Source organism: Hemicordylus capensis, chromosome 3 (genome assembly GCF_027244095.1).
Source record: "Hemicordylus capensis ecotype Gifberg chromosome 3, rHemCap1.1.pri, whole genome shotgun sequence".
In the NCBI taxonomy this organism is placed as follows: Eukaryota; Metazoa; Chordata; class Lepidosauria; order Squamata; family Cordylidae; genus Hemicordylus; species Hemicordylus capensis.
In genome coordinates this window covers 302,185,432-302,200,978 of record NC_069659.1, presented here as the reverse complement: position 1 = coordinate 302,200,978, position 15,547 = coordinate 302,185,432, and the positions used below count along the sequence as shown (strand labels likewise).

The following is a 15,547-nucleotide window of genomic DNA, read 5'->3' as shown; positions in this document are numbered from 1 at the left end:
AACTGACCCTGTTCAACCACAGCACAGCATCCCTCCAGTGGCTGCTTCTGGTGTCTACCTTGTGTGTTGTTGTTTTAAAACTCTGAGTCCTTTGGGGACAAGGGACGATCTTATTCTTCTTTTTCTGTGTAAACTGCTTTAAGAATTTTTTAATTGAAAAGCAGTATATAAATAATCTGTTAATTCGGCAAGTATGTATTCTGACTTACCAAAAAAACTCCACCCCATGCTTTTATTTAGAAAAGGGAAAGGTGAAATCATTGCTAGGTGGAATCCTTATTAACCTATAGGGATGTCACAGAAGTTATACACATGGGGCAGGGGAAATAGCATTTATTTCTCAGGGTAGCTTATAGATCTGGCACTAGTTGTCTTTTTATAGTTCTCTTATAAGGACAAAAGAATCCCACTGACAGATGTTCCAGGCAAGGGTGAGGTGGACAGGGCCCTGAGGATTTGTCCCTAGCTTGACTTCTGTCAAAGTGTCTTTCTGACAAGGATGTTTTTTCCTCCGGTTGTGAGTGAACAGTCCTCAGGGAGCTGAGCAGCTTTCATCATTGCCTGCTTTTGAAGGGGAAGTTGTTGGAAGTGTGCCCAGTGAAAACTGCAAGTAAGGGTGGGATGAAATGTCATGAAGTACAGAAGCATTGCACTTTAACCTAGCAAAACTTGCCTTGAGATTGTCATGTCATGATTAGAACCCCAAAGCACTTCCTTACGTCGTGAGGCAGGGATTTCAGAAGTGTAGCTGCTGTGCGATCTCCTGGATTTGGGTGTGGAATTTGATATTTTTAATTGCCTGGGAAAGCTTGAATTAAGCAGTATAAAAAGCCTTAAAAGGGCGTGGCAGAGCATATGGGGGAAAGGGTAATGCACTAGACTTCTTATCTCAGTACTTGGGAATCTGGAAGATAATTTCGCTTTGCTGCTCTCAGCTTAACCCTGAGATTCTTGGGTGATGCAAAATATCTGACTATGTGGCTTTGCAGCAACTATTGGTTTTAAGCCAATTGAACTGAACCTTGCCTGGCTTTATGGGGTTTTGTTGGTTTTTGTGCATTTGAGGTCCACAGTATCTTGTTACATCTATAGGAGACAGTTATTCCCTAGAATGTGCGAAGAGGTTGGCGGGGGGGGGGGGCGGGGTGGAGGTTGGTGTGATTCTCTTACATTGATTATCTGATCCTCTACAAAAGGAGGATCAGATCTGAAGGACCGCCTGCTTCCAAGGGTTTCTGTCCGTCCAACAAGATCAGCAGGGGGCCTTTGCACCATGTGCTGACGTTGAGAGAGGCTAGATTGTTGTTCACATGGGACAGAGCCTTCTCTGTTGTTGCCCCCAAACCCTGGAATGCTCTCCCAGTGGACATTTGCTTTGTGACAGCTGTGGCTGCTTTAAAAAAAAAACAACTAATGACCTTTTAATTTACTTAGGTTTTTATCTCCTAGAGGCTGCCAGGTTTCTCAGCTTTCTTGCTGCTTTTTCTTTTTAATTGTTTCTTAGTGTTTTATGGTTTAAATGTTTAATTTTAAGGTTTTAAGTGTAACTTTTGAGGAATTTTATTGTGTATTAACTTTTGTAAGCCACCTTGAGATGTATGATGAAAGGCGGTATAAAAATTGAACAATAAAATAAAGGAAATTAAAAGTCACTTAGTTTAGGTTATTGCCCTACTCTGTCACATAAGCTCAGGATGGCTTCTTTTTAAAAATTACCTCCCACTTCAAGCAAGGCACTGCCACCTTTTTTCCACCTCCTCCTAATCCTCCTTAAACCTGAAGATATATACAACACAGATAAAATTCATACAAAAAATCCCCCACACACATCCCTTCTGAGATCATCCCAGACATGGAACCACCCAGTCTCGGAAATAAAAGCTTCCTCCTTCAGTTTTTCCATCTTGTCTTCCCCATATTCCTGCAACCAAGTCACTTATTCAACCCCATTGCTCATCTATCCCCAATGCCGCTCAATTCTTTCCTTGTTAAACTCTTCTCCCCTCCCCCCACAACAGCATTGCTTTCCCAATCGGCTGCCAAATAGCTAGCATTCTGGAAGCTGGTTGTGCCCTGTTTGTTGTCAGCAGGGGATCTCTTTCGGACAGTTGAAAGGATAGCTTGCTTTTGATGTGCATCACTACCAGGCTGTGTATTGTATTGTTTAAGGACTTTCTTGGCTTTACATTCAGTGCATACCTACTTCGAAGTAAGCCCCAATGGTTTCAATCAGATCTTCTCTCAAATAAGTGTATACAGAATTGCAGCCTTAATTAAAAATTTGTGCATTTTTGTTGTTGTTCTGTTGCTGCTGTTAATATTTCAAGGAAAATGGTCAGGCAAAGATAACTTTCCCAACTATTGTTGGTAGTTATCTACAGCAAATACAAATCAACTGGAAAGTGCAGCTGCTAATTTGCATATACAAAATTATTTTCATGCCAATTTACATAATATGCAAATTGGGCACCTGGATTTAGAAAGCCAGAATATGGCAACCCTAGATATGACAAAGTTTTAGCATGCACAGGCCTAGTAAATAGTTCATGGGCATTTAAATGCCTGGGTTTTCCCTTGGAATATAGTTGCAGCCTGGTAAGGATCGGGTCCCTCTTTTTGTGTATGTTGTAGTAAATCTCATTAATGGAGGTGCGTGTATAGCCTTATTTTTCTTGTTTTGCCAGTGTACTTTTTTTTTTTTTTTTAGCTACTTGAAGGCATAGTTTACAAATAAAAGGAAACAGCACCCTCTGTTGTCAGAACAGTAGAGATGCAAGACATTGCTCTGTAATATGAAATACTGAGCTCTGGCAATATGCTGATTTATTAACTCTTGATAACCTATTCATCATTTAATCTTATGTGTTTGTGCCTAAATATCTTCAAACATTGGACGTACGTTTCTGAGTTGCTTATAATTTGTCTCCTCTTTCCCCAGAATTTTGCCTTATGGTTGTCTAGCAACTGGAGATCATTCTGGCTTAATTGAGGTTGTCTCTGCATCTGAGACCATTGCAGACATTCAGCTAAATAGTAGTAATGTTGCTGCCGCTGCTGCATTCAACAAAGATGCTCTCTTAAATTGGATTAAAGAATACAATTCAGGGTAAGCTGTGAACTGTTAATTTGCTGTTAACTTTGATTTTTAACAAGCCTTCTCAGTGTCCATACAATGGCTTTTACAGTGTGTTGTATAAGAGGAATCTCAAATTGCATGAGTATGTGTGGCGTAGGGAGGTCTGTGCCTTAAATGAGCATCTGTTTTCTGCCATTTAGAGATGACCTGGACCGAGCCATTGAAGCATTCACTCTGTCCTGTGCTGGCTACTGTGTAGCTACTTACGTGCTGGGCATAGGAGACAGGCATAGTGACAATATCATGGTCAGGAAGAATGGTCAGGTAAGAGACAAAGCATACACTTATCTTCCTGGAAAACGCTTCCGTGGGAATCTTCCACTAGTGGCATTGGCTTCTGATTGTCCTACCAGTAAGCCTGTGCACATCAGAGTAATTGGAATTCTGGCGTTGGAATTCCCTACCCCCACCACCAGGAGGGCCCTCAGGAGCTGCAGGGGAGGAGCCAGGTTCTTTGAACCCATCCGCTCAGTTATCCCTATGCCCCTGGCGGGTGGGCTTCCCAGGCAGCAGGTCCACATTCCCTGCCCACACCTGTCCCGAACTCCCGATCATCTCTGTGCCGCCCAGCCACCTCCGTGCCAGAGCTGGGCAGTGATTTTAAAGGGCCCTCACCACCAAGATGCTACCTGGGGCTTTTGACCTGCAGGTTAATGCTTCCTGATGCGGGGGACGGAGTCAGAATTCCAATTATTTATTTAACACACTTCTATACCGCCCCAAACTCACATCTCTGGGCGCTTTACAGCAAGCAAACAATAAGTTAAAACATTAGTTAAAATAAATGACCAAAAAAAAAAAACTTAAAACACTAGTTAAAACAAAACAAATGGCACAGTAAAAGTTAAAAGGTTACAACAATTTAAATTTTAAACCAACGTTTTAAAACGATGTTAAAACAATATTTAATTAAAAGACTGGGTGAATAGGTGCGTCTTTAAGGACCTTTTAAAAGTTGGCAGCGATGGGGAGGCTCTTATTTCAGCAGGGAGCTCATTCCAGAGCTCTGGGGAAGCAGCAGAGAAGGCCCATCCCCGAGTAGCCACCAAACGAGCCGGTGGCAACTGCAGACGGACCTCTCCTGATAATCTCAATGGGCGGTGGGGTTCATAACGAAGAAGACGTACTCTTAAATACCCAGGGCCCAAGCCATTTAGGGCTTTATTGGTTATAACCAGCACCTTGTATTTTGCCTGGAAATTTATTGGCAGCCAGTGTAGATCTTTCAGTACGGGAGTAATATGATCTCTCTGAGATGACCCAGAGACCAACCTGGCTGCTGCTTTCTGAACCCGCTGTAGTTTCCAGACTACACACAAGGGCAGCCCCATATAGAATGTATTGCAGTAATCCAGTCTGGAGGTTATTACCATATGTACCACTGTTCTGAGGTTGTTTATCTCAAGAAACGGACGCAGCTGGCATATCAGCCGAAGCTGATAGAAGGCACTTCTGGCCACTGCCTCAACCTGGGAGACCAGGGAGAGGCTTGGATCCAGAAGCAACCCCAGACTTTGTACCTGTTCCCTCTGGGGAAGTGTGACCCCATCCAGAACAGGCAGATAAAACTCATCTCCCGAGTTTCAACCCTGCACAATGAGTACCTCCATCTTACCTGGATTCAGTCTCAGTTTGTTATCCCTGACATGTTATTGTTCTGTTATTATTCTGACATGCACAGGCCTAATAGCCAGTAATTAATATAAGGGTTTTCAATGCATGATAAAGCCAAATGTTCTTTTCTGAAAACAGTAGTTTGCACACAATATAACACACACATCTTTTAATCCATTATAAGGATACTAAAGGCCACTTCCTACATGACATTTCTACCTAAATAGTACTTCTGTAAATGGGGGGCGGCAGGGGGTGGGGTGTGTGGAAGCCACACTAAACATTTTTCCCCCTTAGGAGGCTTTTAAACATACAGAATTTGTGTTTGTACCTTGGAAGCATGCATTACGCTTCTCTGTGGACATCATTGCTATATTCATGAACTAAAACCATACACCTGATATTGTGCTGATTGAGCTTTTAAAAAAATTAAATTTGCAAATGATTGCTATTAGAGGATGAGTTTGGGGAGGAAATGCATATACAAATTCATATACATATGAAGTACATATATTTTAATGTTCAAGACTTTAGAAGTATAAAATAATTGTTTTCCCAGGGACACTAATTATGTTCCTACTTCTTTTTCCAGCTCTTTCATATAGACTTTGGCCATATTCTTGGAAACTTCAAGGCCAAATTTGGAATTAAAAGAGAGCGAGTGCCTTTCATTCTTACCTATGATTTTATCCATGTCATTCAGCAGGGGAAAACTGAAAATCCAGAAAAATTTGGCCGGTGAGTACTGAACTTGTCAAAATAATTTCATAAGTGGTAGCCCGTGGTCTTAAGAGTAGTTTGGCATGAACTGAAATTTTAGAAAGCCATAGTTGTGAACCAAATTGCACTGCAACTACTACTACACCAAGGCTGAAATAGTTTTGTGTTGACCTTTTGTCAAGAGTTTCTCAGAGAATAAGATTGAGGTCAGGGCACAGGAGCATTGGCACAGGAAGACGCTGTCCTTGTAAGGTACTCAGAGCTAGCCTTGTTTTCTGGCACAGAAGGAGAAGACACTGGTTCACAACAAAGCAGGAGCGTTCATCATCCCTTGCTTCTCATCACCTTCCTTACGAGGCAAGGCTACAACACTTGGGGCTTTTTAGTTCAGAAAAAAGGTGACTGAGGGGAGACATGATAGAGGTATATAAAATCATGCATGGTGTGGAGAAAGTGGATAGAGAGAATTTCCCCTCCCTCTCTCATAATACTAGAACCAGGGGTCATCCCATGAAATTAATTGCCAGAAAATTTAGGACCTACAAAAAGAAGTACTCTTTCACACAATGGATAATCAACCTATGGAATTCTCTGTCACAAGATGTTGTGGCAGCCACCAGCCTGGATGGCTATAAGATGGGTTTAGATTAATTCATGGAGGACAGGTCTATCAATGGCTACTAGTCTGAGGGCTATGGGCTACCTCCAGCCTCAGAGGCAAGATGCCTCCAAATACCAGTTGCAGGGGGTACAGCAGGAGAGAGGACATTCCTTCTGCTCTTGCCTGTGAGCTTCCCAGAAGCATCTGGCATGAAACAGGGTGCTGGACTAGATGGGTCTTGGGCCTGATCCTGCAGGAATGTTTTTATGCTCATCCTGTGACTCACAGAGTGAGCCGACAGGTTTTAGCATTGGAAGACTTTCACTGTTGCCTACAAGAAAGGTTTTCCCACTTGCTTTTAGAGACAGACTGCTTGCCTTCTACAGACTGACCATATGAAGCTGCTGTATACTGAGTTAGATGGACAAAGGGTTGACTCAGTATGTCTGCGCTGACTGGCAGCAGCTCTCCAAGGTTTCCTGAAGGGGCCTTTCCCCAAGCCTGGAGATGCCAGGGAACGAACTTGAGACTTCCATCGACAAAGCACCTGCTCTTCCTCTGAGCTCTGGCTTTTCCTTGCTGTGGTACTACAGTCTTGCAAAAGGAAATAGTACTGGGATAGAGGAGGGCAGTTTTTGTTGATTGCCATTGAAAAGAGTGCACTTTAGATATCGGGCCCAGAGCTGGTGAGCAACGCCAGTCTTAAGCACCTTTGAGTTAGTCATGAGTACCTCAAGTCCTGTTGATTTCAATGGGACTTAGTCCTGACTAATTTAGTCTGGAAGCTGCCCAGTACTTGTTTGTGAAAGAGAATTTGCAGATGTGGCGAGAATTTGTGAGAAATTGCAGCTTTTCAAATTCTGTTCTCTTGTCAGGTTAGTGGGGAGCAAAAACTAGTTTATGCCATAAAATCTAGCTGCCTCTTAAGAATAAGATGCATTTTCTATGGGAAGAACTATTCTTTGAAGATACATAGTTACTACTTTTTGTACATATCATTAGGGGTGTGCACGGAACTGGCTGGTCCAGTTCGGTTCGAGTCTGAACTGGACCCAAACTGGACCAGGCCAGTTCAGTCCAGCACCCCCTCGACCCCCCCCATTCGGTTTGGCCCAGGGAGGGGTTCGTGAGGTTTTTTTGGGGGGTAGGGGTTTCCCCCCCCCACTTACTTCCTCCGGGGGAGGAGTTCAAGGCAGTGGGGGCAGGGGGTCAGCCTCCCCTAAGCCATTATTTGCCCACTCTTTGGCCTTCCCCCCTTGGCACAGCTGCCATTTTGGAGGCTGCCACGACTGTGCAATGGGCCTCTGCGTGGCCTGGGTCATTCTGCCACACCGAGGGGGGAAGGCCAACAAGCGCACACTGCTTGCTTATGTTTAAAAACAGAAATCCCTACTCACATTGTAACATTCCTAATTTCTCAGCATTCTTTCCAACTGTTATTAAAGGCAAGTGGGAGAAGACACCCATCACTGGGGGAAATGCATATGCATACTTTCAGATGCACACAGAATACATATGAAAAATTGTCAAATTGGAACAAGTATTTCTGTTCAAGGGGTAGTTCGGTTATCTGTGGTTCTAATAGCCTACACCCAGTGGTGTCCAGTCTTGGTATTGTCCACACTGTAACTGTTGTTTAGCTTATTACGCAGAGATGCACAGATTTGGGCTTGGCTCTCTGGTCAGCTGTTAGTTATGGTTGCCACCAATCCTCTCTCTTCCTTCACATCCTTTTCTGGCATAAAGTGAAACAGGCCTTCTGTCACTTGCACTGGGATATGAAGACAGTAAGAAACAGTGGGAGCCCTCTCCTACTGCTTAGAAAGGATTCCTGCTGCTTCTTACCCTTCTAAAAAAATGGCAATGAAAATGAGACCTCTGGTGAGGAGATCTTTGTTAGTACTGGGTCCCACCAGAGGGTTGGGTTCACTCGCCACTAGTGAGCTGGGAAGTAGATTTTTAGATCCCTGTTAATAAGAGTTTCCACTCCAGTCACACAGCCCTGATACTGTAGGATCATTGCCTTGTTATCTTGCTGTGGCAACACCACCACATTTCCCCCTCCACCTGCTCTAGTTAGTCATGTGCTTTCATGTGGGCTGGAGCACTTATAAAACCCTTTTTTCTTCCCCTTTCATGCCACAGTGGGAAATTGAAAAATATAAGGTCAATTACCTACCCTGTCCCTTGGCTACATTAATTTGCTTTAGGGCTCCAGTTTGGACTTCTATATTTGGCTTCCTTCCTTCTAGCAACTAGAGCTGAATGCCCCTTTAATTGCCTGTTGCTGTGTGGGATGAAAAACAAGCAATTTGCAAGTGAGTCTCTTTCACCTGAAGAATAAACTGCCTGCAGTCTTTGTTTTTTCCATGCATATTTGCAAAGAGGTGTGAAATGGAAGCAGGCAATGGGTTTAAAAGTTCAGCTACTTCAAATAACAGTAGTGAGTCAAGGCCAGTTGTGTGCAAGCAAATAGGGACTGAACCAGATCAGACTGCCTGGGGTCTGGCCCACATTTTGTTGCCCTGTTTCACAGTGTGCGTTCTTTGTGTTTAAGGTTCCGCCAATGTTGTGAAGAAGCATACCTGATTCTGCGAAAACATGGGAACCTATTTATCACTCTCTTTGCACTGATGTTAACAGCTGGGCTTCCAGAGCTAACCTCTGTCAAAGACATCCAGTATCTAAAGGTAAGACTCTGATATTTACCTCAGAGTGAGGCATTCTTTCTTAATTATTTCCAAGGTCCTTTTCATGGAGATGTAGCAAAATATATTAATTACCACATTCCTCACCTGATTCGAATGTGTGAAACTGCCGTAGTGAGTCAAACATTGGGTCCATCTAGTCTAGTACTATCTGACGTTATTGACAATTGTTCTCAGTTGTTGCTCAAGTATATACCTTTTGCCAGCCTTGTCACCTAACTGGGACCTTCTCCATGCAAAACGTACACATATGACTAAGCAAGCTTATATCATATAGAAATAGATCTGCCAAATTAGAAAATCAGTGGCTGACATCCAGAGTATATGATTCATGAATAGTCCCATTTAAATTAATGTGACAGGTTACTCAAGGCTAGCTTGCCCCATTAATTCTAATGGGACTATTCATGAGTCCAGATGTCGGCCGGTATAGGACATCCTCTAGATAGGAACACATGCCTCTAAAGTCAGTTGAGCACAGAGGCCTGATGGTGCTTGTTTGAGCAGTGCAGGGCTGGCGGCATGGATTGGCATCACTGAGCAGCTGCTGATTCCTGAGAGCACCTCTGTGCTTAGCCTTCGTGTGATGATGGAGAAATGACTCTTTCGGGGCCCACCCTGGTAGGAAGGGGCTAATGGAGAGTGGTTCCAGAGGGCCGCTGATACCTGGACCAGTACTGGCACAATGGATCCATGAGTTCTGTTCTTCCAGCATATCATTTGTGCTGTTGCTCACCCCCGGTTTCATGGACTCCTCCAACCTGCCTTCTGTTGGCTCCTTCCTACCTAAGTGGTCCCTGTGAAAGTCAATTCACCGCCATCACATGAAGCCAGCACAAAAGGTGGTGTCAGAGGTTAGGCCTGGGCCTTCAGCAGATGCCCAGTGATGTTAAGAACATAGCACAGCCTGCTGGATCAGCCCCAAGGTCTATCTCAGCATCCTGTTTCACACAGTGGCCCACCAGATACCTCTGAGAAGCCCACAGGCAAGAGGTGAGGGCATGCACTCTTTCTTGCTATTGCTCCCCTGCAACTAGTAATATTTACTAGTCTTGCCTCTGATGCTGGAGCTGGCCTATAGCCACCAGACTAGTAGTAGCCCTTGATGGACCTGTCCTCCATGAATTTGTCAAAGCCCCATTAATCTTTCTAAGCCCCTTTTAAAGCCATCCAAGCTAGTGGCCATCACCACATCCCATGGTATCATATGTTAAACCATATGATACCAAACTGCTTTATGTCAGAATCCTATAACTCTTACAGAATAAGAAGTGTATTTCTCTCAGTTTTACTTCATGTGAATATCCCTGTATTGTGCATCAGTCTATTTACCAGCAAAATGTATTCTTCTATTAAACCACTACCAGATCATTGTACAGCAGGAAGCTCTTTGTTGCCTTGAAGGCCGGATGGAGCAATTATTTTCCATTTCTTTAATGTTGTAATGATCATTGCTCTTGTGAGCAATAGATGCTGTAAAGTCCAGAAATATAGATGAATCTTGGCATTCTATATATGAAAGAGAGAGATAATTTCAAATTATTTGGTTATTCAAATTTCTCTCAAGCCTCTGGGCATTCATTTGTTCTTCAGATCATATCCTATTTTACTCTTTGGACTTTCTGAATCCGAAAGCCTGGAATGGACTGTAGAATAATCCATTATCATGTCTTCATTCTCAAGCATGGGCACCCTGAACAAATGAGGTCTTGTTTGGTTAGTCAGTTAGTTCTTCTCTTTAAGGGACACTTAAGTGCAAATTAATATCATGGTATTAATTTGAACTATTTGTCGTGGCAGGTATTGCTGTCCATAGGGAGTAACAAGTCTTTCATTTTTCTTTTTTTGTTAAAGTAATTTTTACTTCGTGTTTTAGACTTACAAAGTGACAGAAATAAGTGTCCGTTCTAAGCAAATAAGGATATCTGAAAGCATTGAAGTATTGTATGTGTTTGCTGGGGGACATCAGTCTTTTAAATGCTACTTTTTGTTCTCAGGACTCACTTGCCTTAGGGAAGAGTGATGAAGAGGCACTCAAGCAGTTTAAGCAGAAATTTGACGAAGCACTCAGAGAAAGCTGGACTACTAAAGTGAACTGGATGGCACACACGGTTCGGAAGGATTACCGAGCCTAGGCGTTGGATGAATTTGCACTAAGCTTCATGTACCCTTACAATAAAGTGTTAACAGGGAGATAACAGACTCTTTCTGAAAACTAAAAACAAAAACAGACCCAAGGAAATTGCCTGAATGATTCCTGATTGTTTTGCACTCTGCTTCAGAATGCTTCGACAAGATTTTGTAAAATTAGCAGATGTCCTCAATAATCACTTCTGCTGACTTTGCACGCTGAAAGCTACTAAGCTTTTATATTATTATTATTTTGATACATCGGGATTCTGTAAATATTTGGGATTTTTTTATGTTGATGACACTCTGATGCATTCTTGGAGACTTCGTACAGAACTGATTGTTAAACAAAATATCAGAGATGTTTTTGACATCTTAATTTTGCTTTACGTGAGTGTGTGTGTGTGTGTGTGTGTGTGTGTGTGTGTGTGTGTGTACACGTACATTTTTTACGGGCATAAATGTATTGGTTCTTCTGTAAATAACTGCCAGACCATTGTACAGTGAAAAGCTGCTTATTGTCTTGAACTGCTGCCAGAAGAAGAGATTTCTACACTTACTAATGAGAAAATTATTTTAAAGAGATGAACCTTTTCACCCAGGTGCTCACTGTTTTTGATGTAAACCACACTGATGAATACTTCAGTGGGGCATATGTTTTGGACAACTGTGAGCTTTTGAAAAATTGGTGTGCCACCTTGAAGTTGACTGCCTTTCTGAGTTTTTATCAAACCTCCATGTCTTAGGTCTCTAATGACTGAGCTTTTGCATAAGCTTCAAGAAAAGAGTTGGCCTCAGTCTTCCAGTGACATCCATAAAAACTGTAATGTCCACATACATCTTGTAATATATATGGAAAGCCTAAGCATAATATACATATGCACTCAAACATAAGTGTGTCAAAACCAAGAGGTTTGTGGGGTTTGTTTGAGTTTTGTTTTTGTTTTTTTGTTTTGTTTTTTGCGGGGGGGGGGGGGGAAGCATGCTACAATGCAGCATTTTTAAATGAAACTCCAAAGTGTCATCAGACCTAGCCTTTACTGAGTCTTTAAATGCCTGCAGTAGTGCTCATTGTCTTGTCCAAGATGTTTGTATTCAATTTAAGATGATTGAGGGAAACACTGGATTTATTTTTAATTTATAAATGAGGTACCAAGTTTTAAGGTGCTTAATAGAGGAGCAATTCAGAATAAAAGTGCAATAGGATTGGCTGGTTTAAAGGTGTATCTGTGTCTTGAAATAGCGGTGAAATGGACTTTTAGCTACTGCTTGCTCACCAAAAATACTGGTAGCTCTTAGTTTTGGTGGCGATTGAATGAAAGTAATTATATATATAATGATACCTTTGGATCAAAACATTGATTTATAAATAGGAATTGCATTAAAGACTATTTTACTTTGTCAGAATTATGTATGTTCTGCTCGAAAGAATACTGTATACAATTGGATATTTGTGGTGTTGTTTTGTTTTGTTTTGTTTTGTTTTTTAGAAACCTGCTATGTTGTGGGTTCACAATTTGTGATAAAGTTGTGTCAGGCTTGTTGGGGGAATATGCCTAAATATGAAATGAACTGCAATAATTTCACACACTTGCATACACTCTGTGTAGTGATAAAATAGTGCTTCTGCGTGGAATGTGTGTCTATCCATATGCTGCCTGTGCTGGGTGAGGAGGAGGCCCAGCCTTTCAGTATGAAATTGTCATGAATGCTTGTTGAAGGCCTTTTAAACAATCTAGACACCACTGCTCATTGGCAAGTGCTGCTGGGACTGGCCTTTCAGTATGACTACGATGAGTATCTATATACCGCTTTTCAACAAAAGTGCGCAAAGCAGTTTACATAGATATAAACAAATAAAATGGGGAAAATGCTTGACTAACAAGCAGAAGGTTGCCAGTTCGACTCCCTGCTGGTATGCTTCCCAGACTATAGGAAACACCTATATCGGGCAGTAGCGATGTGGGAAGATGCTGAAAGCCATCATCTCGTACTGCGTGGGAGGCGGTAATGGTAACCCTCTCCTGTATTCTACCAAAAGAAAACCACATGGCTCTGTGGGCACCAGGAGTTGAAATAGACTTGAAGGAACACTTTACCTTTACCTTTATACCCAAAGGGCTCGCAATCTAAAAAAGAAATGTAAGATAGACACCAGCAACAGCCACTCGAGGGATGCTGTGCTGGGATGCTGCTCAGTAGAAGTCGTGGTGAGGCAATTGCCTCAAAGGACAGGCAAAGAGGGCAGCAAGCACCACCACCTGCTGCTGCTGCTGCAGGTGCCACCCATCTCTCCTCTTCCTGCTGCCTTCTCTCCATACCCAAGCAGGATGTACATCCCCTCCTCTTCCACCCTCCCAGGCCAGATACCCAATATTGTTGTTGCAGCCAGATCTTGCATGGTCTCCTCTTCCAGAAGGAGAGGTTGTTTGCCTTCAACAACCAAAGACAACTTGGGCCACTCCTGAGTGCTGACTTAGGTAGACTGGATTGGATCCAAAGAACTGGAACTGAATGGAAAAATGGCATAGCCCTGTTCATCAAATGCTTGTGAAAGAGTCCACACAGTCCTGTGAATAGGCTGTATGGTGGCTGCTCAGCACCAGCATTTTCCTCACTGCTGAGCCTGTCAGTCAGACTGAGGGAGGGCAGAGCTGAGCCTGAGCAAACCAGGAGAAGAAAGGAAATTTTGTGATTTAAAAAGCCTTTAGTTAAAGATGAGAGTGAAGGTGCTTTTCAAGTTTTCACTCATGCTCTAAAGTGTTTGGAAATTGCAAGTCAAGGTGCCCTCTTAACTTTCATGCCGTATAAGCTGTAAAGACTTATAGTCACGTATATTATGCTAATTTAACAAATGAGTCTCCATACACTCATACCTTTTCTTGGTCTTTCTGCTGGACATTGGGCTGGAGAAGGATACAGATAAGCAGAAATAAAACAGGTACAGCTTTCCCAATCACTTGCTAGAAATGCCCCCAGTGGATTTCTGCCTAGTGCACAATACTTTCCAAAAATATTAGCTAACGAGTACATGTTCAGGCAGAAATACAACAGATCCCCACTCTAGCCACAATCTCTTCCTCCCCTGTCTACTTCTTAGGGTAGTAGTACTTCATAGGGTACTAGTACTTCATAGGGTAAAATAAATGGAAATTGGTCATGACCAATCTTGGCTTATTCTAATTTACTTCATTCAGATAACCCAAGGATTGAAATGAGTTACAGATCTCAGGTTATCTCAAGCAAGTAGATTAGAATAAGCCACAATTGGCTGGTTTGGACAACATGGCCAATCGACACATATTTAAACCTAGATGGCCATTTGTTTAGATGAGCATTAGTAATAAATATTTAGGCCTTATTATTCCAAGGGATATTAGAATAACAGTTAAACTTAACCTTGACACATTATTATCAAAAATAAATTTGGACTAAACACATTGGGCTTCATTGCTGTTTAGTCTTGGTGAGAAGGTAAACATGTCAAAGTCATATGTAATGCCAAAACTGATTTATGTTTTAGGAGGCCTACCACTCTACATTTCTCAGATATATTTTGCAAAGCTTGCTAAAATGATTTGGTCTGTTTTTATGGGAGGAAAAACTATTTCCTTGTATATTTGTAAATAAAATGCAGCTTCCAGTTTATTATGTATTTATTTGATTTGATTTTTATACCACCCTTCCAAAAATCGCTCAGGGCGGTTTACATAAAAATTAAAATCAATTAATTAAAATCAAAACTATAAAAAGCAAAAAACTAATTAAAACATTTAAAAACCCTGGAGGACCAGGCCAAACAAATAAGTTTTAAGGACTCTCCTGAAGGCCAGCAATGAATCCAGATTACGACTAAAGGAGGATTTAATATCACTAACCTGAAAGCTTACCACAATTCCCTAATAGCTCAATCTTGCTTTTGGAAAGACTTGGCTACTTTGCAACATCACCTAACATGAGCTCAATTGGCACTGAAAGTGACCCTAGGCGCAAAGTATATTAAGTATAAGGATTGGTATGTGTGCCTACAATTATGGCAACTAAAGCAGTGTGGGCTAATAGGCTATCTTTTGTTAGATGATTCATATCAACATAGTGAGCTTACACTTGGGGGTAACCCACATGATAAAACTGCTGGAAGCTCATTACTTCCAGCAGAAGCCTAGAAGAAGATGGACTTCAGGGGGCATATTTACACAACCAGCTCAAGGATTCTCTACACAACTTCTTTTCAGTTGTTCAGGATTGATTTAGTTTACCTCCAAATGTTGTGTTAAAACACAGCTTGTATCAGTGGTTTGCCCCAGATGCCTTCCTGAACATCTCAAGTGGCATCACATGTTCCTGGACTTTTGAGATTCTAGAGAACAGTTACTTGCACAAATTTAGCAAACTGCTTCATGCCTATAAACTTGGTGTCCCACATCACTGGATACTGAAAGGGATAAATACAGTAATGACTTAAATAGAAATTTATTGCCAGTTTATTGGTCCAGGGCATTATCAAACATTAGGAGGTCAACACTGGATTTTCAATTAAGACTAATCCAGCAAAATAAATTAATATCAGTTTTGCCTTTCAAATACTAAGAAGAGTTGGTGGTGTAATACAGAAGATGTCGGATTAGCTCCATCGTT

General features: G+C 41.9%; 1 protein-coding gene across 7 annotated transcripts in view; it reads left to right on the top strand.

Annotated features, from left to right (window-relative positions):
- PIK3CB (phosphatidylinositol-4,5-bisphosphate 3-kinase catalytic subunit beta) overlaps window positions 1-14,557 on the top strand; it is a 126,549-nt gene extending 111,992 nt beyond the window's left edge. For all 7 annotated transcript variants that reach the window (XM_053309549.1, XM_053309550.1, XM_053309546.1 and 4 more), the window contains 5 exons: window positions 2,939-3,106; window positions 3,277-3,400; window positions 5,343-5,488; window positions 8,629-8,761; window positions 10,777-14,557. In XM_053309549.1, coding sequence (XP_053165524.1) covers window positions 2,939-3,106; window positions 3,277-3,400; window positions 5,343-5,488; window positions 8,629-8,761; window positions 10,777-10,914 — 709 coding nt within the window. In that variant the 3' untranslated portion in view covers window positions 10,915-14,557. The remainder of the gene's footprint in view (window positions 1-2,938; window positions 3,107-3,276; window positions 3,401-5,342; window positions 5,489-8,628; window positions 8,762-10,776) is intronic.
- Window positions 14,558-15,547: the final 990 nt, after the last annotated feature.